Source organism: Dasypus novemcinctus, chromosome 10 (genome assembly GCF_030445035.2).
Source record: "Dasypus novemcinctus isolate mDasNov1 chromosome 10, mDasNov1.1.hap2, whole genome shotgun sequence".
Taxonomy (NCBI): domain Eukaryota; kingdom Metazoa; phylum Chordata; class Mammalia; order Cingulata; family Dasypodidae; genus Dasypus; species Dasypus novemcinctus.
The window spans coordinates 77786572-77809077 of NC_080682.1; the positions used below are offsets into that span (position 1 = coordinate 77786572).

At 36.5% G+C, this 22506-nt stretch overlaps 1 protein-coding gene across 42 annotated transcripts in view; it reads left to right on the top strand.

Moving 5' to 3' along the window:
- Positions 1-22506, top strand: part of SOX6 (SRY-box transcription factor 6) — a 701188-nt gene that overhangs the window by 601893 nt on the left and 76789 nt on the right. For all 42 annotated transcript variants that reach the window (XM_071218188.1, XM_071218196.1, XM_071218191.1 and 39 more), the window contains one exon: positions 21802-21951. In XM_071218188.1, the coding sequence (XP_071074289.1) occupies positions 21802-21951 (150 nt within the window). The remainder of the gene's footprint in view (positions 1-21801; positions 21952-22506) is intronic.

The following is a 22506-nucleotide window of genomic DNA, read 5'->3' on the forward strand; positions in this document are numbered from 1 at the left end:
CAGAATCAGATGAGTTAAGTGATTTGGACCAGATTACTTACCTAGTAAACAAAATAACACTATAATACAAGAAATAGAGATTTACTTCTAGTCTAGGACTTTTGCTTTAATCTCTGCTGACTAGGACATAGGAAACAGTCATTAAGAGGCGTTCTTGCATAACATATTCCCCTCTTTTTGTAATAGTCAAATGAATTAAAGGTAATTTAATTAAATTATAAAAGGAAAAATTCAAAGTTAATATGATATTCTGAGGATCCCAGAGTTCACATATTTTCAAATTCCCAGATAACTGTCCAGAAAAAACTTCAAGCCTAATAGAATTTAATAAGGATAAAAAGAACTATGATGAAAATTCTTATCTTATTCTGTAGCTTTTCTTTGAGGAAAATTCTTAGAATGTTTTTGCTGAATGCCAGAACCCTATTCATTTGCAAGCTGCTGGGGCTGTCTTATAATTTCAAAGTTTTGATGAGTCTCCTGGAGTAGATGGGGAGCTGTGTCCTTGCGCATCCCTAGCCCGCGTTGCCCTCTGAGCATGTTCAGCAGGTTGCATGCCAGCAGATGAAGCAGATGTTCAACCATACTGGAATGGAGTGCCTGCTGCATAAGGAGCTGGGCATTCCTCTTGACATCTGGACGTTGCTGGGTCGGGATGCCTGCCTCAGGCCAGGAGGCTGCAGGAGCTATGGGGCAGAGAGCACAGAGTCTTTGCTGCTCTTTAAGCTATTAGTGCACTCAAGCAGCAATAATGCTGAATTATCGCTTGGCTGCTTTCTTCTCAGGAATCTCGGGCCAATAAGAGAGTCAGGAAGGCACATTTACAGTAAAGTCATGTTCAGAGAGACAAGTCTAATTATAGAGTATTAAAGAGCTTTATTTAAAATGATTTAATTTACAAATAACTTGACAGTTTATTAAACCTTTTAAGAAACATAAACCCAGTCACTTTCAAAGGCTTTTGTAATTTAAAATGGCTAGGATAGAAACATTGTTTTCATATTTTTTTCTGTTTTAGAGTCTGGTCAAATTGTGCTACAGAAGATACAGCATCTAGTAAAAAAAGAAAATACACCAGTATTTGTAGCTGCTGGGGAAATTTTCTCTAACTTGAGATAGCTGTGGGGAAGGAAGATTTTTAGGTGAGAGACTGTCTAAACTACACACTGGCTTTTACAGTATTACTTTATCACACTGAAAACTGGGCTGCATTTGTTGCCCAGAGCTGAAACCATCTGTTACACCAATTTCCTTTAGGATATGTGTTATTTAAGCACAATGGATGTGGAAATGGGTAGTTTAAAATGTATTTTGCGATGAACACTTGTCACATAATGTTACTTTTCCTCTTATAATTTTTCATTAGTGAGACCTCTGTGCTCAAACAAGTCTTCTTATAAACAGATTATGGCCATTTGCATTCACAGTAATATATTGGAGAAGAACACAATGTTGCTCTCACTTAACCTGCCGTATTCTAAGGGGGTTCTATTTAATTAACACTGGTGAGAGGCTGACCTGAGAGGCTATGAAATGTGATTGAGCTGCATTTTCCAAGCTCTGCTCTAGTCAGCTAGAAGAGAATTTTTTTTAAGTATTATTTTCTGAAATTCCCTCTAACTAAGCTGTATTTCAATGGGCCATTTAATGCTTAAATGGACAAAGGTATTACTTCAGTCATTGAATTGAATCAAACTCCTTCTCAGAGGCCCAGTTTAAAAACTCTCTAGGAAAAGTGGTTTAACATCACATTCTCAATGGATTATCACTTGGTCTGCTTTGAAAGGAAAGGAAATAAATAAAAATAATAATAAGGAGAAACGCTGTCACTGAATGGAGTGAAGCACGTGCCTCAAACAATTCTCACTGCACTGGTATTGCTTTCCAAAATTTAGGAACTACTTATTCCACAAAGGAAAAGATGCTTCTGTCTGCAGTGCTGCTGCTGTTTACTTGCTCAGAGCATCTTCCTCATGTCCAGTGAATTGTTTGCTCCAGGGCCCAAGGGGCAGTCCCTGCATAATGGGCAGTTAAGTCATTGGCTCAGACGTAGCCTAATACAGGGGGCCAGGACAGAAGAAAAAGAGAAGGAGAAGGTGGAGGAGAAGGAAAAAGGAGAAAGAAGAGAGAAGACTTATTGAGATAGAATAATAGAGGCCAGGATGTGACTGATTTATATGGAAATCCTTCACTTCTCCATCCATTTATCAAATGTTTTAATAAAGAGGCATTTCTTAATTGCAGAACAGAATAAAATAGTCATCCATATTCACTTATATCTAACCATACTCCTCCTGATTTTAGATCCACATCTGACCACACTTCCTGATTATGAAATTCTACCACCAATAAAGATATTCCTCACTATGAAACAGGAAAATGACTCTATATCAGGTGATAAACAACATGCTTAATCTATTTTTTTCACCCATTTGTGTTCCAACAAAACCCCTCCTCCCGAACTTGTTCATTGTTTGTTGGTATTATTTATGAGTCATTTGCCTCTGCTGTTGTGTTGTGACTCTTCTTTGCAGCCCAGATTAACTTCTCCATTTCCAAAAGCCAGAAATTTTCTCCAGCTTGCCAGAAACAGTGCTTATGCAGCTGGCTTGCTCTTTTACATGTTTTCTGGCGATACAGTAGTGAATGACTTGGGAGTTTCAAGAAAGTGGCGCTTCTTGTTTCCACAAGACTTCTGAAATTAAAAGAGCTGTGTGACCTTGAGCTAACTTCCCCTGGACCTCCTCTGTCTCTGCATCTGTGAAATGGGGGTAACAATATCTCCCAAAGGGTTATTAGGAGGATGAAATGAGATAACATAAGCCAGCTGCCTAGCACACAATGTCAGCTACATGGTGAATGCTCAGTAAACATCATTTCTTTCCACACTCTTATACTCATATCTCTCTTATTCACTCATTCATTTACCAAATATTTTTAAAGTATGTACCTTGCACTTAGGTACTCAACTAGGTAAGCAGCTAAACAAGTTCCTGCCCTCATGGAGTAATAGTCTAGTGAGGAAATCAATATAAATAAGCAACACTTCAAAATGATAAGAACATGTAACATAGGCTGATTAATTGGTATATATATATATATATATATATATTCAAATATACTCATCTATTGACCAAGAGGCTACATGCAGAGAAGTTAAAGTCTTTCTGACTTGATGCTTATGCCTGATGACTTCTGAGTCCAGAAGGCATATGGTCCAGCAAATCATGAAATGTGGGCCAATCACTAATTAATTTACTTTAAACTGATCTCTTGTTAATCAAAAAAAAGCCATGGTATAGGAAGAAAAGTTTCACAAAGAGACAATGAGACTGTAAAGTTCCACAGACTTACAGAGCTGGAAAGACCCTTAGAAAAGTTAAAAGTTAGGGGTCAAATCCCAACTCTACCACTGCTTCCTTTTACTTGGGCAAATTAGTCTTTCTGATACCAAGATTCTGATTCTATAAAATGGGGTAGAATAATACTTCCCCTATAGGGCAGTTGAGAGGAGTAAATACAAAATGCGCCGCTGACAACAACAGAAATGGACAAAGAAGCAGCAGCAAATAGACACAGAGAACAGACAACCAGGATGGGGCGGAGGAGGGGAGAGAAATAAATAAATAAATAAATAAATAAATATTAAAAAAAACAACAACAACAATGCTTGTGAAAAGTGCTTTATACCCTAAGTGCTATGTGGATCTTTCAGTTTCACAGTTGACGAGACTGAGGCTCACACAGGGAACTTAACTTGACCAGTGCCGCACAGCTACTAAAAGGCCAGCATAGAATGTGCAAAATTGTGAAGCAGTAGGGTGGAGGGCTAGATTTGATTGTTTCTTGTAAATAAATTTGGCAGAATTGAACTCACTCAAAGATGGTCAAGAGAATAGTCTATCTCACATTTCTACCTATTCTTGTAGGAAATGAGATTTTGTAAAGATATATTTTTGCAATTGAATGTACCAATCTAATGAAGATAATCCATTAAAAAACAGGACATATTAAAAGTGTTAGAGCCTGTTATAGTGCTGGTAGTAGTGACAAGATCAGGATATAAACTTATATTAACACAAGAAAATTATTATTTAATTAGTTCACTCATTTATTAATTCCCTAACTGTTTATTAAATGCCTACTGTGTAATAAGCACTCTTTTCTATTCTTGGGATATGAAGATGAATAGAACTTGATCCCTGGTCTCAGAGAGCCCACAGTCTAGTTAGTAAGTAATATGATAACTGCTAAAATAAACGTGTGAATAGAACAAAAATGCTGTGGGAGGAGGAATGTTTAGTTTTGCCTGGGGAAGTCCTAGAGGTCTTCATGGGTGAGATGATGCTAAAATTAAATCATGGAAGGAGAGTAGAAGTTCACATGGGTGATGGGGTAGAATGCAGAGTGGCAAAGATGCACAGAAGAGAAAAAAGGTCCCCAGATAAAGAGAACAGCATGCCCATAGGTGTAGAAGCAATGAGATTCAGCAAGCAACATTCTAGCAAGGCTGAGCATACAGAAACATAGTAGGTGAGATTAGGAAAGGTAAGCAAGGGGTCAGGTCACAGTACCTTTTACACCACACTAGGGAATTTACAGTACATGTGATAGACATGATTTTTTTCGCAGCATAAATGGTAAAGTGGCATAAAGTATAGTGAGCAACTTTATGGTGTGGTATTCCCCTATTAATTTAATCTCTAGTGTACATTTCCCATTACACTAAATTTAATAGTTAAGGAACTGTGGTAAGATTGATAGTCCCTTTAGTACAATGTTATCCTGTGGCAAGTGAGACTGTATAAATAATGTAATGATACATGCTGAATAAACAAAACTGTTTAAGATTGAAGCAAAGCCAAGGTCTAGCCATTTCCCTGGGATTTGGGGAAATCCTGTAATCTGCAGTTTGTACTAGGCCAGTCATATTTAGCACATTGCTTCTCTGTAAATGGTTCTTAATACTATATTTCAACCAAATGATGAAGCAAAGAGTAAAAAATCTATAAAGAAAAGCTATGGTCCTTCTAATTGTTAATGCCTTGCAATTATGCCCCTTTCTGGAATAATAAAATGTTCGTTAGCAGAGGTCAGGATCTCTGCCACTGACTTATTTAACAGATCCTCTTAACATCTGTCCTGCAGACTGTGCACTTTATTAGCAGACGAGAGACCCAACAGACTTAGCCTGCTATGTCCCTTTTTCACATTCACACAGCTGTGGATTAACTCAGACTTTCCAGAAGAGGACCAACCAGAAGGGACGGTACTGTTATTGGCTGATTCTGAAAAGATGGGGAAAAAGAACAGAAACAAATGTTGCCCTAGCACAATTCAGTGTTTTTAGGGTGACAATTACCAGCCTGTTTTAAAAAGGAATAAAAGCAGCTATTCCACTAAAAAAGCAAAGTCTATTCATATCTGTGTGGGAACCTAATCAGGCTCTTGTTTCCAATGACGATGACTCCACAGTCGCACCAGGTCTGTGACAAGAATGCTCCTTTTGTAATGTGGAAATGATAAAAATTTCCTTTAAGAGACGTACGTGTTTACATCATAAGATGTGCTATTTGACAAAATACTTTATTCTCTTCATGTTTTCCATGCAGAATTTCATGCTGGGTTGTTTGGCTAGAAATCTTTGATTAACTAGAATTAGTTGCTGAAATAAAGTAGACATTTTTGTTTTATGAGTCTTCTTGCTAAGCTATAAATTATAGTAAAACATATAAGGAGTGGCAGAAAGAAATGCTGGATTTGAACCTCTGACCCATGATAGGCACAAAAAAAATATTCCTTCAAAGAGCTGCAAAGAGACACAAATATTCCATGGTCCACATGTAATTATGTCCTTTTAACAAGCTACAGCTATGATTTTATATCACGTAACCAGAGTTTTCTAGTTAAGAAGTTTTGTACTTAGGAAGTTAGAGGAGATATTGAGATTTTTTTAAAAAATCATTAATTAGGACTGAATGCTTAAAGGTTTTTCTATGTCCATCAATGGACAATGAAAACAAGAACAAAGCAGAGTTTCTATTCCCAAAATGAATAGCCAAGGGTGGCTTCCTTTTTTTTTAGAGAAGTGGTACGTTTTACAAAATTAAAGCTTTCTCGAACCCACGTTGGCCCTTAGTGGGAACACCTTAGTTCTGTGGAGCACAGTCTTCTAGTACTAGCCCAAAGGAATGGGCTGGGGGGGAAACTCCATTAGCCTAAATGCTTCCCACATTGCAGGGATGGGTCTCAGTCCTGCTGAGGATTATTTTTTAACTTGAGCTAACAAAGGATCTCTTTCAGGGGCTTCAGTATAAGCAAAGCCTACCTAACTGTCCCTTGTCAAAACTAATTGCTTCCAGTGATGATGTTTCAGTAGTAATTTGTATATGCTTCATTATACCATTTATCATATTGTGTCTTTCTCCCCTTCTACTTCCTATCCTTGTTGTGAACTCCTGAAAGACACATCTTTATTTTTTAGCATAAATACATTTTAGCTAACTTGAATAAAAATACCAATTAGTAATTGTTTCTCTTAGTTTGATTTTTAGAATGATTTCTCTTAAAGAGAATGTACTAATAAGTAAACAATAATAAGAGCTGACAAGTATTGTTTTCAGCACACCAATGTTCTAACTGCTTTACGTGCATTAACTCAATTACTACATTCAACAATTTTACAGAGTAAGGTGCCATTATTATCCCCATCTTACAGATGAGGAAATTTTAGGCCCAGAGAGTTTAAATAGCTTGCCAAAGATCACACAGGTTAGTAAATAGTGGTTCTTACTAAAGAGTGTGCAACCTTAATCACTATACTTTTCTGCCTTCTTGTATCAACATGAAAGACCTTACTTTTCTAAATTTATTTTTGAGTCTTATATACTAACCATTACCTACCTCATCTACTATAGGACTTTTTCAAGGAGGATTACTGAGATGTTGATCAATTATTTTATCTAGTGACACTAAAGCACAAGTCATATCCTCATCACACACTATTTGGGATTTTTACTATGGCTGTCATGTATAAGGTATCTTTCCTTTCTGCTAATTAGGAAGTAAGCTGTGGGCATTACTATAAGACACAGATGGCATATTTACATATTGCAAAATATGCTGAAATTCTCCAATTGGCAATACTAATAATTTGCTGTTTAAAAAAATTACAGTTAGTGGAGTTGGCCCTGAAACAGGGTAAAATATTTATTTAAATTTTTTTAAAAATACAGAAGAAAATGTAAGAGGAAAGTAAGAAGAGGATATTTTGCATTATTTCTTGTCTGGTTTAGCCAATCACTTAAAATTTAATTCAAAATACATCTTTATCACCCTCAATATTTATAATAAATATAGATTTCACTTTAATATTATTAGTAGAAAATTTTATGTTTAGTAAATCTATACGTTTCATTGTTTATGAGTTTTGTTCATCAGTGTTGGTCTTGTGTTCAATCTTCCAAAGTCTGCTGAGAAATTAAAACCAAGTTCAGTTTAGAAACAATAAATATACTTTCATTTAGTAAATCCATTCATTTTCAAACAGCAATATTTGTTCTGTCTAATGATAGAAGTGAAAAAAATAGTATTTAGAAAATATTATATTTTCTTTGATAGAAATGAAAAACATAGTATTTAGAAAATATTGTATTTTCTTTTCATGAAATTGTTTTCCAAAATATACATTTTTAACAAGTTACATAAAGCATTTTTTTCATTTCATATTTACCCCTGTTATCTTCATTCTGTGTTGTTTTGGAGCCTTCATTTTGGATGGAAATCGAAGGGCATAGAAGCTGGCCAGTTGTAGAATATTTTTCAAGCAATAGCATCTGGTTCTTTGGCAGTTATCATGGACAAGGCAGCTCTGGCAAGTCTCCAGGTTCTCATGTGGGTATTACTGAGGGATTTCCAGATCTGCCATGTTGTTTTAATGGTGTTTCCAAGAAATGCAGAAATTCAGAATGGAATCCAAGGCCCTTTTCATAGTAGATAAGGTGTACGTAATCTGTTCTTCTTGGTATCTTTCTGACATTTGACCTACTACTGTTCACCCAACTCACTCTGCTCCAGTCACTCTTGCCTGCTTGTTGTTTTACAACCTTACCCAGCACACCTGTGCCCCAGGACTTTCACCTATACTTGGCCTGGGATGCTACCCGCAGATAATGGCATGGCTTAGTTCTTCATTTCATTCAGGTCTCTACTCAAATGTCCTCTTCTCTCAGTGTTTTCCTAACATCTCTGTATTTTAAAATCCTTCCAGATTCATGTAACTGGACACTGTATCTCACAGTACGTATCATCCCCAGAGTTACAAATCTGTGGCACATATCTTCTCCCCAACTCCTCCCCCAAGGTCACTCCCCACTTCTGTTTTTCCAAAACCTAAAATACAGTACCTGGCCCACAGCAGCCAATCCAAAAACAATTTTTGAACGAATGGATAAAAGGATGAATGAATTCTCCTGTTTGTTACAAAGAAACTGTAGTTTTAAATATTGGAAAACCAAAATGTTCATTTACTAAAAGGACATCATTGAACTCAACACATTTACTTAAAAGTATATATCCATTGAAAACTTCTCTGTGACTTTCAGTTTATGGGAAATAATACTTAGATTTCAAATTCAACTTCTGAACTTGTTGATTAGTTCTTGTATCGTATTGGTAGATTCAAGATGCACTTGTTTAAGATTTACCTGAGTTAGGGCTTTGTGACTAGGGAGTTAAAGAAGTGCTATAAATGCAAGCTGAACCATTTAGAGCACATGTAGAAAGCTGGAACTCTTCAGCAATGCCTACCCAGTTCTTGGAAACAGAAGGAAAGCTATCAAATCTGTTCCCAAAATGCCGATTTCCAAGTGCCCTCTTTATCACCTCTTCACATGTCTTGCTTGAGAACCAAATTACTAATTGTTTCAATGACTGAACTTTTATTTCTATAAATAAGGCATTACATATTTACGTATTTTATTTAGCACCTTGAGAGATAAAATACTTGGAAGAAGCAGAGAGATACTGAGGGTTTCTTATTAAAAATATTGGGAGTTGCTTTGTTTGCTCTAGTTACTTGTACTTCTGCAACTTTGGTAAGGAAATGCTCTTCTGAATGCATTGAAATTTAATTACTGCAATTGGAGAATGAATTTCAACTGATTTTTTGTAACAGAGGACTGCATGCCCTGTTACCTGATGGTCTCCAATGTTTTTTGAAAATTTCCGTTCGCATAAAGATAGGGCCTTTGTACATATCTTCTTTCTCTCTGTTGCACAATTAGTTACATCAGAGGAGTAAAGTTACCCAGAGCTTTGGAAAATAGGCATGGGGTCTTCTAGTCAGGAAAACCCTTATTTCAATTCATTTTTCTTTACTTGACTTGAGCAGGCTTCAGGACATTAATGAAATGAATTAAACTGGTCCTGGCTCTCCAGTGGCTTACAATCAATGTTTATCCCATTTTTCCTTTGGTTGTGTGGAAAGCCATTTGACAGAAGTCTCAAAGGACGTGAAAGTAGATCAGTCTCATCTAAGACAAATTTTGACCCTTTATGTGTATTTGTATAAAATTTAATTTTAAAAATAGGAAAACCTTAACCTTAACACCTTAACACGATTATAATTATCTTAGTCTAATAACTATGGTTGCATTTTCAAATGTATACATTTTAAAACAGATACTAAAATAAAATTATACAACAGGGAAGCGGACTTGGCCCAGTGGTTAGAGCATCTGCCTACCACATGGGAGGTCCGTGGTTAAAACCCTGGGTCTCCTTGACCCGTGTGGAGCTAGTCCATGTGCAATGCTGATACACGCAAGGAGTGCCATGCCCCGCAGGGGTGTCCCCCGCGTAAGGGAGCCCCACGCACAAGGAGTGCGCCCCGTAAGGAGAGTCGCCCAGTGCGAAAGAAAGTGTAGCCTGCCCAGGAATGGCACCGCACACACGGAGGGTTGACGCAGCAAGATGACACAACAAAAAGAAACACAGATTCCCAGTGCCACTGACAACAGCAGAAGCGGGCAAAGAAGGACATGCAGCAGATGGACACAGAGAACAGACAACTGGCAGGAGGGGAAGGGGAGAGAAATAAATAAATCTTTAAAAAAAAATTATACAACATAAATCACTTTGGTGCCCAAGGATTACTTTTCAAGCACATTTAGGGTAAATGAGCTTTTAATCCAAGAGGATTGGCAGAAAAATATCCCTTTTATGTACTCCAAACCAAAAGGTCTAATAGGAAGTACAAAATCTATCTGGAGTAAGTTACCTAGAGAATGGAACACAAGGGAAAATGAGTAAGTATGAAAACTGGATGGGGAAGGCAGGAAACCTGGGTTCTAGATTTCATTGTACTTACAGCTCAGCACCTGATATAGTTCGTAGGCAGATCACTTTCCCTCTTTAGAGTTTTCTTCATCTATAAAATAAAGGGGCTGGATTCGATTATGTTTACAATTTTTTCTTCTAACGTTTTATTTGGTGTTTCTTTGGAAGAAAATCAGTGTATTACATGGTGAACCCACATGCTGATAGCTTCAAGAAAATAGAAACAACAAAAAAAAGATAATCTCCTCAAAAGGGTGTGGACAGAAATTAGAGCATTTCTGAGAAGACAGGCAAGGACGAATTTTAATTATGAGTGCTAACAGAGCATCTATAGATGTCAGACATTCTGTTAAGTGCTACGGATAAAAAGATAAATAATACTCAGTCCTTTCTTAGGGAACTCAGAATTTGGTGGAAGAGAAAGGCATGGAAACAAACAAATTATATAAAGTGTGTAGAACTAGAGGAAAAAATACGGTGGGAGCACAAAGGCAGTGGTCAGGGAAGGCTTCAAAGAGGAAGTGATTTTTGAGTTGAGACTCAGAAGATGAGTAGAATTGTGATATGAACAGGCAAAGTTAAGAAGAAAGGAAACATGGCACTAAAAATATGCAGGGGAGGCAAGGAGATTGACTTGGAAATTAACCAAGTATGTGTAGAGTAGGAACAGTATTTCCTCTCCTATTTCTTCTCTCACGTCCTAATCCCAAAGGCAATTTTCTTTGGTGTCAAGTATTGGGAGTGTAGCTAAACAAGTACCTTCTATGCTGAAAACAAGCACTTTAGTTCTTTCCTTCCATAAAACCACAGCTGTATTTCTTGGATCATTTTGTTGACATTGGAGGTTTATGAGAAGTAAAAGTATTTGTGATCTATTTCAAATAATTATTTTTAAGCTCTCTCCCCCACTCATCATTCAGTCTGTTATGACACACTTTCTTCCCTGTGCTGAACAATCATTAAACCAGGCTGCTTAATTATCCCTGTCTCCATTTCCACCTTCCACAACTGAACTTGTCCAACGTCATAGCATACCATGCTTGTTTAGGTGGAGGGATGCTGGTCAGCATTGTTTTAAGAAAGGTTACAAAACCCAGGCTATTCCTGGAAGATAGAACTGAGCCAGGCTTGACAGCCCGATACCAGGCAGCATCAATCAAGTAAACAGTGGCACTTCCTTAAGCAAGCCTCCCTACCCTACCTGTTTCCTACAACTTCTGTTGATTCCGTAAGTAGCTTCTGGTACCTAAGAACAGGGTTTGGGTTAATCTGTGTAGCTGCGCTAGGACAAGAACTTGCACTCTCCAGGCCCTAAGCCATTAGGCATTGTTTGGAATCACAGAAAATGGGGTAAATATAAAGGTAAATGTTAAAATCTTCCAGAAGTACCTATTGAAACTGTTTTTATAGAATAGTTTATTTTTCTTTCTTCATTTTCTACCAATAGGCAGGTTGTATTTGAGGGGTAAAAATTTTTTCTTTTTCTCTGGGCCAGATTCTGTCAAACCACTTTAAAATGTGCTTTCTAATTGAAAAGATGAAACACAGGAAAATTTACTCCAAATGAATCCCTGTGCGTGAGATTGTGCCTGCTTTTTTACTGTTGGTTCCCATATACTGAAACGTTAACATGCCATTTGAAAGCCCCTGTTAATTTCCATTTTTATTGAAATCCAGAATATTTCTACCCAATACTCTGTATAATTATTCTTTATTCCCTATTTTTCTGTTAAACACGTGTCACTAGGGTATTTACGGTGTCTTTTTCTATGGCTCAAAGATCGGCTGGAGAAAGGAGTTATCTAAATCTAAAATTGTGTCCTTTGTTCCTTCCTTCGAGGTGTCTGGTGTACCATTAACCCCTCTTTCTACGTTTGATGATTGTGAAATGCCATTTTAAGAAGAGCTGTAAGACCTGAATATATGGTTTGCTATTTGAGAGTTTAGAATAGCAACCATATCAGAATCTCTCTTGTTCTTGGACAATTATCCTTGTCTGGTGGCTAGGACCAGGAAATGAATTCCACTGTGATTCACCTTATAGGTTATTTAAAATATTTCAATTTTAGCATATAAAAACAGGAAGAATATGGTTTAGAAATGAGACTGACTCTATAATGAATAATTCCTATGGTAGGTAATTACTTTGAAGGTTAAATAAAATAATAAATGGAAAATACCTATCAGAGAACCTGATTAAGTTATTGTGCAATATATGTTTACTGAATTAACATATGAACGAATGGGATGATAGTTGGATGCCTGGATGACCAAGTGTGTGATTATGTGAAAACATGTGATTATGAAAAAAAAAAAGACCTTGGACTTTTTTTTTTTCCCTGTGGCACACTCCATTGGAGATCTTATGTGATTTTATCAAAGAAAACATGATAAAAGCATAAATTACACACTATAGTAAATATAGAACACTGTAATACCACCCATTATAAACTCTCATAAATCAAGATATATGGGGTAGGGAAGATTAAGCATGTCTCTCTTCCCAGATACAATAGTAACATATTATAAAGACTGATGCAACATGTCTTACATTTCTTGGGTTCTGCCAAAGACCAGTGTACACATTCAAGAATTTTACCTTGAGACTGAGTTTGGTTGGTAGGATCTACTGCTTTGTGTTGACTCTAAGGAGGCTTAGTGATTAAAGTATCTTGAGGATCCAAATACAAGATAGAATTATCATTAAGGCTAGTCTTAGTACACAGGACTCTAGAAAACACAATTCAATGCTTGTATTTATCAATCTATATGATCTTTATAGGACTTTTTTCATTCACTTCCTTTAAAACATTGGTCAATTAATCAGTGGTAAAGCATGGAAAAGATTCTATGTTTCTTGGTTTAGTTTATTGCTGTTTCTAAATAGGTCTCCTCTTGGGAGAAAGTATGATATTAATGTGGTCTGTAAGGACCTGTACTCTATAGCCTCTTTACATGCCATGCTACTCGTACTCAACAGTCTTGCCACATTGACCTTTTAAATTCCTCAATAACTTTACCTACCTCTCAATCTCAGAGCCATAATACTTGCTGTTTCTTCTTTCTGGAATGTTCTTTATCAACTTTTCCTCCTGGATAATCCTTATTCACTTAAAATGTTACTTCCTTAGAGAAAATTTCCTGACCCTTCATACTTTTAAGTTCCTTTATTAGGGGGACTCTTGACATTCTGTGCTTTTCTTTCTCAGTACTCATCCTAACCAAAATTTCAGTTACTTGCCTAAGCATTTATTTAATATCAATTTCCCCTTCTAGCTCCATTAAGCAACTGAGTTGCTTATTGTACTTCTGTATTTAGTACTAATAGTAAGCATTTAATAAAGTAGAGCAGTTAATAAAGCAGGTGTCATTAAATGAATTTATCAGTGTTGGAAATATGCTTGAATGGTGCAAAGGTCGTCACATATCCATTTCTTCTTTTTTTTTTCTCCTACCATCTCTTTAATTTTTTTTTTGATGTTACATTCAAAAAATATAAGAGGTTCTCATATACCCCCCCACCTCCCTCAACTCACTCCTCCCACATCACCAACCCCTGCCACCATCATAGCACACTCACTGCACTTGGCAGACACAACCCAGAGCACCGCTGCACCACATGGATAACAGTGCACATTGTAGTTTACACTCTCCCCCTGTCCACCCAATGGGTAATGGCAAGATATATAATGTCCAGCATCTATCCTGGCAACATCATTCAGGGCAACTCCAAGTCCCAAAAATGCCCCCACATAACATCTCTTCTTCCCTCTCCCTGCCCCCAGAAACTACCATGGCCACTTTCTCCACATCAGTGCTACAATTTCTTCCATTATTAGTCACAATAGATCCATAGAAGAATATCAGTAAGTCCACTCTAATCCATATTTTATTGCTCCATCCTGTGGACACTGGGATGGTGATGTCTACTCTACTTCTAAATTGAGAGGGGGCTTTGATCCCACATGGTTGATGGATGTGGCTTGCAGTTGTAGGCACTCTTGGTTCCCTGGTGTGGTGGCTGACCATCTTCACCTCCCTGTTAGCTGGCCTGGGTAAGTCCAATGAACCAGAGGGTAAGAGTGGCAAGTCTGCTGAGGCTCAGGGCCCAGCTGGCACAAGGACAGTCCTGAGTATATACACCAATCCTAGCACCAACCACAGGTTCAGTAAAAGTGACAGAAGAGGCATGTGTAGAAAGGTCACACCTGAGTCCAACTCCATTACACTCAGGAACACAAATTCCAAGGTAAGGCCAACTGACATGGCACTGAATTCCAGAGCCATTTGCCATTTGCCATGACCATAGAACCTGTGGGTCTCCATAACCCTCAGGAGAACCAGTGCGTGGGGTTGTATCTACTTTGGCTGTCTCTGGGGTCCTGCTGAGGCGTGCATAAGTGTGACCCCTCTGATGAGCTCCCGAATGTTTTTTGAAGACTCTTAGCCATATAAACTCATTTGTCTTTGCCATTTCCCCCTTTTATTCAGGTCAAAAAGCAGTTTTTAACACATGATTCTACATGTAAGCTGAGATATTCTGCTGGTCAGAGTTGACTGTTTTATTCAAGGTCTTTTTCTAGTTACGTTACCAGCTGGTACTTGGTAATAACCCCTTGGTGCTAAGGAGGCTTATCCCTGGGAGTCATGTCCCATAGTGGGGGGAAGGTAATGCATTTACATGCTGTGTTTGGCTTAGAGAGTGGCCACATTTGAGCAACATGGAGGCTCTCAGGAGGTAACTCTTAGGCACCCTGCAGCTCTAGGCCTAGTTCATATTTCAGGCACACAGGCTCATAAGCATAGTCATCAGTATCGAGGACTCATTGTTGGACCATCCTTCTTTGTTGGTCTTTGCAATTCCACTTGGGGGATTGTTGCTGTTCCACTGGGGAATGTGATAGAGCTCCCCTGGCTAGAAACTCAGCACTTCCTCAGTTGTCGTTTTTAACTGTAACTACTATGAAAATACCCAGCATATAGCCAGACGTTTTTATGTGCCCTATATACATGCCCTGGAGAACACCCTCCCAACCATGTGTCCCCATCAATACCACCCTACACCAGTGTTCTTCCCCTGCCATATCCCTTAGTTGAACCTCTCTGTTGTCCAAAACTTCTTCAAAAATGAAGCCTAATATATTGCCAAATTCAATTAATAGGAAAATGAAATATAGTGATGGGTTTAAAGATTAGAAATAGAAACACAATAATTTAGAAAAACTAAAATAAAGTAAAAATAAATTGGGGTATTAAAAAATGAAAAATATTATAAAGCTTTGTTTTTGCATATTGCATTTCATCACTGCAGTAGGTGTTGCCCTGTATGGACAATGGCAAGGTAATTTCTTCTTTAAATCCTATCCTAGTAATGGTAGACTGGCAATCAGGAGACTTGGGTTCAACTCCTAGCTCCAGTACTAGTTACATGAGTCTTTAGACTTACCTTATTGATAGAAAAAGGCGGTCAGGCTAGACTAAATCATCTGTTAGAGCCCTTTCAATTCTATATGCTGAATATGTGATTATTCATTTTACCAAAATTTTAATGCTGGCTACTTTATTAAAACTGAAATAGTAAAAGTGAAACTTTTTTCAGTCTTAAAAGAAACTGAAACCATTTTTTAAAGTGCTCCTATAAAATATGAGTGATTTTATAATTTCAGAGAAGTATTTAGTAAGGCTCATTTTTACATGTAAGCACTGCATGTCTTTATATATCTTGAATAAAGAAACAATTCAATATCCCAGACAATCACTGAGCATTTTAAAAAATTGAATTATTTTTTAACAATCTTTACCAAAGTTTAAATGTTCATAGCACTTTGGCTAAGCCTGGTATATGGTTTACTACATTATTGTTTTTCTTAAACCTCAGCTATGTTTGGGAAAGAATATTATTATCTTTATTATGACTGTGAACAATGATCTGAGAATCCTATATAGAATGATGTTTTTGTAAAGCCTGATGTAGTAATTAGTTAGAGTTTAGCCTTTTTCCTTTTCTAAACCATTAGTCTACAAAAGGATTTTCTAACTAAAGCTATTTATTTGAATAACTACCACCTTATATTCTTTCAAAAAGGGTACAATAACACTTAGAGAAACTTTAGATTTTTACTAGACTGAAAAGAAAAATTTATACCACTCCTTAGTTACTATTTAAACAGTATAATTTGTGTTAGAAATGCAAAGTTTAAGATAGATTAGTAAAACTAGTAGTTATCCAGCAACTATCTAGTCAACATTTTAACAAGTTACTTCAGAAGAATAATTTCTTATGACACAATTTAACCCAAACTGAATTTATTTTCCTTTTTAACACTGTAAAATTACTTATTGTCTTATTTTTGGAAAATATCTCTCCTTTCTAACATCAGTGATTTTATATAGTATGTTAATTCAAACAATATTGATTGTATATCTCTTAAAGACAAGGCACCAGTGTTTGAGGTAGGCATTCGAAATAACTAGATTGATCATGTCTCAATAAGTTTACAGTCTACCAAATATAAGACATATGTGCATAACTAAACACAAGGAAAAACAAATGATAAGCACTGCAAGAAAGCTGCAAAACAAGTGTGTATCTTTATCTCCTCCAGAGCTATACACTTGGTCCAAGCCTTTTGTCTCTCAGTCCTCCTCAGCTCCTAACAAAGTCTTACATATGGAACAATTTCAATAAAAAAAATATATTTTGCCAACTTATGCCCATTCAGTTAATGGTATTCTTATTATCAAGGTCAATTTTAAAGTTGTCAATCTGAAAAGCATGATATATCGAAACCATATGTTTTGTTATACAGAATATGAGTATTTTGGTTTTTATTAGTGAATTCTATCTTTTGATTAGACTCCATTTTCTTATTTTTTTACTTCAGGGTTCATTGTAGTAAGTCTTACCTGATATCCTACTATCCAGTTTACCCTGCCCTATAATCATTATGGAATGTGGCTATTTTTTCTCTGTTTCTAATGTATTAGTAATCACAACTCACAATCATCAGCTCTAAAGAATCTCAGATTTGGGAAGTAGATGTGGCTCAAGCAATTAGGCTCCCATCTACCATATAAGAGGTCCAGGGTTCAATGCCCAGGGCTTCCTTAAATAAATAAATAAATCTTAAAAAAAAAAAGAAAAGGAATCTCAGATTTTAGGGGTTTTGCCTCTCTTAGGTACTACCCACTGTAGAGTGGTATAAAATAAGTGATTATCAAAGTTGTAGAGACAGTAGTTATCAGTACTCTATTTTTACAAAGTAACTGTCTTGCTCACTCACTCTGAAGGATTACTGGATTTAACCAGCTTTTGAAAAAGTAGACTTGTTTCCAGTGATTTGTTTTTCTGCTCTTTTCACCTAGTTGAAGCTCTCTAAAGGACTCAAGATTGAGTAAAATTGACTATTTTGATATTTTGATTATTGAAGTAAAATATAGGCATCAATGACATCTAAGGACTCTCTCAACTCTAAGATTTAATGATTTTCAACACTCAGTAGTAGGACACATTGGTCATGACACTACCGCTATCTAGCCAATCTTTCTCCAACTGTCAGCTATTACTACTCTATTCAATACAGAATTTTCTTCACTGATTTAACCCAAGCAGAAGTTTTTCAGACACTTCACCTGCCCCTATTTTGAAAACACCTGACTGAATTTCAAAAGAAAAGGATACAAGAGAATAGTAAACAAAACGGCCCTTTTTTGCCTTAAATTTAGCAGTTTGACTCTTGTGATTTTTTTTCTTGCCACTGAGTCATTGCACATACAGAATTATGAAACTTTAATTTCTTTTGAGGCCTGTTTTATTAGAAAAATTGTTCCAAAGAAAGCAACAATCATGACATAAGCACATCTGGCTCTTGCAAATTATTCTTTATTAAGCTTTCATTTAATTACATATGCTGAAAGGTCTGTTTTTGATTACTGTAATTTTTTTTATTTGTCCATCTGAATGATAGTAATGCTGGAAATTACATACAAACCACCTGTTTTCTCTCCCCTGCTAAAATCGCAAACTTTGAGCTATTTTCTTTATGATTGATGAACTAGGAAGCTTTCTATTTATTATGAAATGTGACTATCAAGATAATGGTTTGATCTTGATGATAACAAGAAAAAGAAATAACTTGAAAGGAGTTTTTAGGCATTAAATAGTGTTAAAATTGGCAGAATAATACATTCATTTATTGCCAGTTTCACCCAAAACCTACTAGATCGACAGTTAAGGACTATAGGTGTAAACCTTAAAGTACAAATGGAAGAAGAAGACAAAACGTTTTGGAAGATGGGAAATGAATAGATGAGTTGTAATTGTCTTAGCAATGCAGAGAAAACTGATACCTAAGCCTTAAGAGTGTAAAGCCATAAAAAATCAAGCAAACTGGGAACTTGTACCTTTGAAATGCTTAGAAATTGAAGGTCATATATTATTAAAGGCAGGGGTAAGAAATGAAATTGTAGACAGGATGAGTTATTGAAAATAGATATAGGGAACTATTAGAGCTCTGGATCCTTCTCCAACCCAACCCCCTCCCCCCCCACCCCCATGCAACCAGATAACTATCATCTCTATCTCAATCCCACCTTGCTAACACACAACCTATCAAGAGACTAGAGGTTAATTTTCTTGAGAAATTAAACTTGAGAGGTTATGGTCTTAGGGACATCAGATTAGCTGAGATGAATGATGGTATAATTTTGAAAACAGTGAACGACCTGCAGACTAGACAGTGAGATCATCCAAAAAGGGGGCTGCTTTAGCCCAATCTAGGCATGAATTTGAAGATATCTCTCTGGAAAAATGGTATAGCCTAAAAAAAATTACTTATAGCTATTGACATTTAGTAGTTTCCAATGAAAAAGCTGATTCTCTACATCATTACCCACCAATCAGTAAGTCTATCTCCCATATTCAGACCTTCCAGTCAGCTTGTGAGTACATTACTCTTATACATAATAAACAGTCAAGGAACCCCATTACTTTAGAAAACCCTGTAAAATGAAAGAGCTCAAAGTCCTTGAGAGCAAAATGAGACAACAATGCAGAGGGCAGAAAAACATTAAAAACTTATTCCCAAACCTAAAAAAGAAAAGAAGAAAAACCCAAATGTGTTATTAATATAATAAAACAAAAACAAGAGTAGAATACCATAAAAAGAATCAATCAGAAAATAAGAAACTACCCTTTAAATTATAATATATTAGAAAGTTTTGAAAACTCAGAAGGGTTGGAAGATAAAGTTTTAAAAACTCTGTCACAGAAACTCAAAGACACAAAAACTAAAAGACAGGAAAAATAGGAGGAAAATATAAGAAAATTAGAGGACCAATAATGAAGTCCAACTTTTATCTAATTAAGTTCAAGAAAGTGAACATAGGGGAGAAAATTATCAATGAAAAATTTCCAAAGATTTGGGGAAAAAAATTTACCAGATTGAAAAGGCTGAATGAGTGTCCAGAACAATAAATATAAAATAATCAACAGGGGAGGGTTCCTGTGAAATTTTAGAACATGGCATATAAAGAGAATATTCTAAATCCTTTGAAAGAGAGAATATTAATTACATGCAAAGTATCAGGATTCAGAATAATTTCAGACTTCTTTAATAACAGTAAGAAGCCAATAGATCAGTATCCTTAGAATTCTGACATAGGATGATTTTTCAACTTAGAATTTTGTACCAGTCAAACTTCAATCAAGTGTGATGAATAGAGTAATAATTTTTTTCAGAAATTAACCTCACATGTACCTTTCACAAGAAACTCCTATAGGAAGCTCTTTACCAAAAAGAGTTAATGAAAACAGGGAATCCTGAACAGGAGAGGCAAAATGAATTCTAAGTACCACAATTCTGTAGGAAGCCTAAAGAATAAACCAGTTCAGATTGGAGCAGGAAGATGAAGAATTCCAAGAAGGATGACTTCAAGGGCAAAAATAAGAGGCACAGTTTAGCTGGAATACAGTTTTCAACCATATTGGGAAGAATTTTACTGTTCTTTTGGAGAGTTGGTAATTAATCAGTGATAGCTAGATTTAAAAAAATTAAGCAAGCATAAAGCAAGGCAAATATTAAATCCAACAAAATAATAAGTTGAGAAAGAAAATTAAATATAGTTCACTAAGTGTCTCAACTGTGAATAGTATCTTCATAGGCTAATATTTTAAATTTGTGTCATTAACATTAAGAGATGGGGAGAGAAGCATGGGAACAGATGGAGGGTAGGTAGTGTAAGAAAGCTAAACTCTCAGCTTACATGCTAGGAAGTGAGTGGACAAGGGTAAAACATTATAAACACTTAGAAATGCAGAGATAAATGCCAGTAAAAAGTTAAATAAACTGGCAGGGGTTGTCTTCACAGAACAGGGAGTAGGTAAGGAGGAATGGAGCAGGGAAACCAAGACTCAGGCCTGGCTGTGAGGTCTGAGCACTGAGCATGCTGGCCAGGGTGGATTTTTTTGGCTCCTGTTGTTTTGTTTATTTATTTGATATTTTAAGTCTCATAGTACTACTGAATTTTTAAAACTATACACAAGAATAACTTTAATAAAAATCAAAATGATCTAAAAAGAGGTTCACCTGCCTTTCAATTTGGTAGTTGCTAATTTTTAGATTTATAACATCAGGTTGCCTTCTTATCATGTCTCAGGGAAGAGATACTTTTAAACTCAGCCTATAAAATGAGTAAGAGCCATGAAATAGCAATGGGAATATAATATATGAGGATAAATCTGGGATCCTGGACAAAGGCAGGGCCTGAGGAGAGAAATCAGGATGAGATGCCTTTAGGGCATGCAGGAAACACTTTGTCACCTGGTTTGGGATGACAGTCAAGAGGTCAGCTCCTGTGCTGGGAAAAAGATGCTTGATTTTTTTTTTTTTTTTTTTCTTTTTTTGCCATGAGTCTTGCCTTATTCTCTTGAGGATTATACACTGGGCCCTGAGGGAAAAAGTGACTGCCACTGGGTCTCAGTAATCTTGGGGGAAGCACTTTCACCATCCAGAAGGACTAGCTTCCCCAGGCCAGTACTGAATAAGAAAGATGCAGTTCTTCCAGAAGTCTCTAGGAAAGTTCAGGTTAGTGTCTTAGTTCATGAATATTTAAATTATATGAGTGGACAGATAAAAATTTAAAGTATTTTTATAAAGATTTTAGGCACCAGCAAGAAACTTAGAGAACATTTAGTCAAAATCTTTTAGTACAATTGAAGAAACCAAGTTCTTGAGTATAAAGTACTACTAGAAAAACCATTAACAGAGCCATGGCTCCCATGTCAGTGCCCTTTCTTTCTGTTACATTATGTGGTCTCTCATATTTTCCTCTTTAAAAAATAGTGAAGGAGAACAAATTCCAAGGCTGCCAAAGAAATAGTTATCTAACAATATGGTAAGGGTTTTTGAAACTCCATTTCAGTTGCATTTAAAGAGAGCAATGTTTGTCTTCCCTGTTTTGCAGCAGCTCTATGCCGCTCAGCTGGCCAGCATGCAGGTGTCACCTGGAGCAAAGATGCCATCAACTCCACAGCCACCAAACACAGCAGGGGAGGTCTCACCTACTGGGATGAAAAATGAAAAGAGAGGGACCAGCCCTGTAACTCAAGTTAAGGTATTTGCTTTGCAGGATTGTGGAAACAGTTTGGAAAATAGCACCACAAGGACTGTAGCATACCAGCCTGTGTTGGGAATAAACAGCAGGAAGCATAGCAACATAAAGGAACCCCCAAATGCTCCTCTTTATGGTAAATTTCATGATTGAGCATTGAGAAACAGGTGTTTCCCTTTTGATAACAATAGTGTCATATTGTGAGACCTAAATCTGCAAACTCACTTCTCAAGAGTTTTTCCCCTTTGGATTCTGGCTTTTATTTTTTAATGTTCATTGGCATAAATGGCCATGGTTTTATTGCCAGTCTTTGTCACAGACTTGTGACACTTCCCTCCATAATCTTTAAACAGGTGGGGAGCCAACTCACATTAGCAGAGAAGGAGGATCTCAAAACTATAGATTTTTTTAAAAGGGGGTAGGCAGAACTTAATGTTGGGCTTTATATGGTTTGTTGATGAAGGCCTCTCCTTAAGACATAGTAATAAATGTGGACTTTGAACATATGTGTTGTCTCCCTAATCATGCTTTTCATGCCCTACACTTGCAGTAGGATAA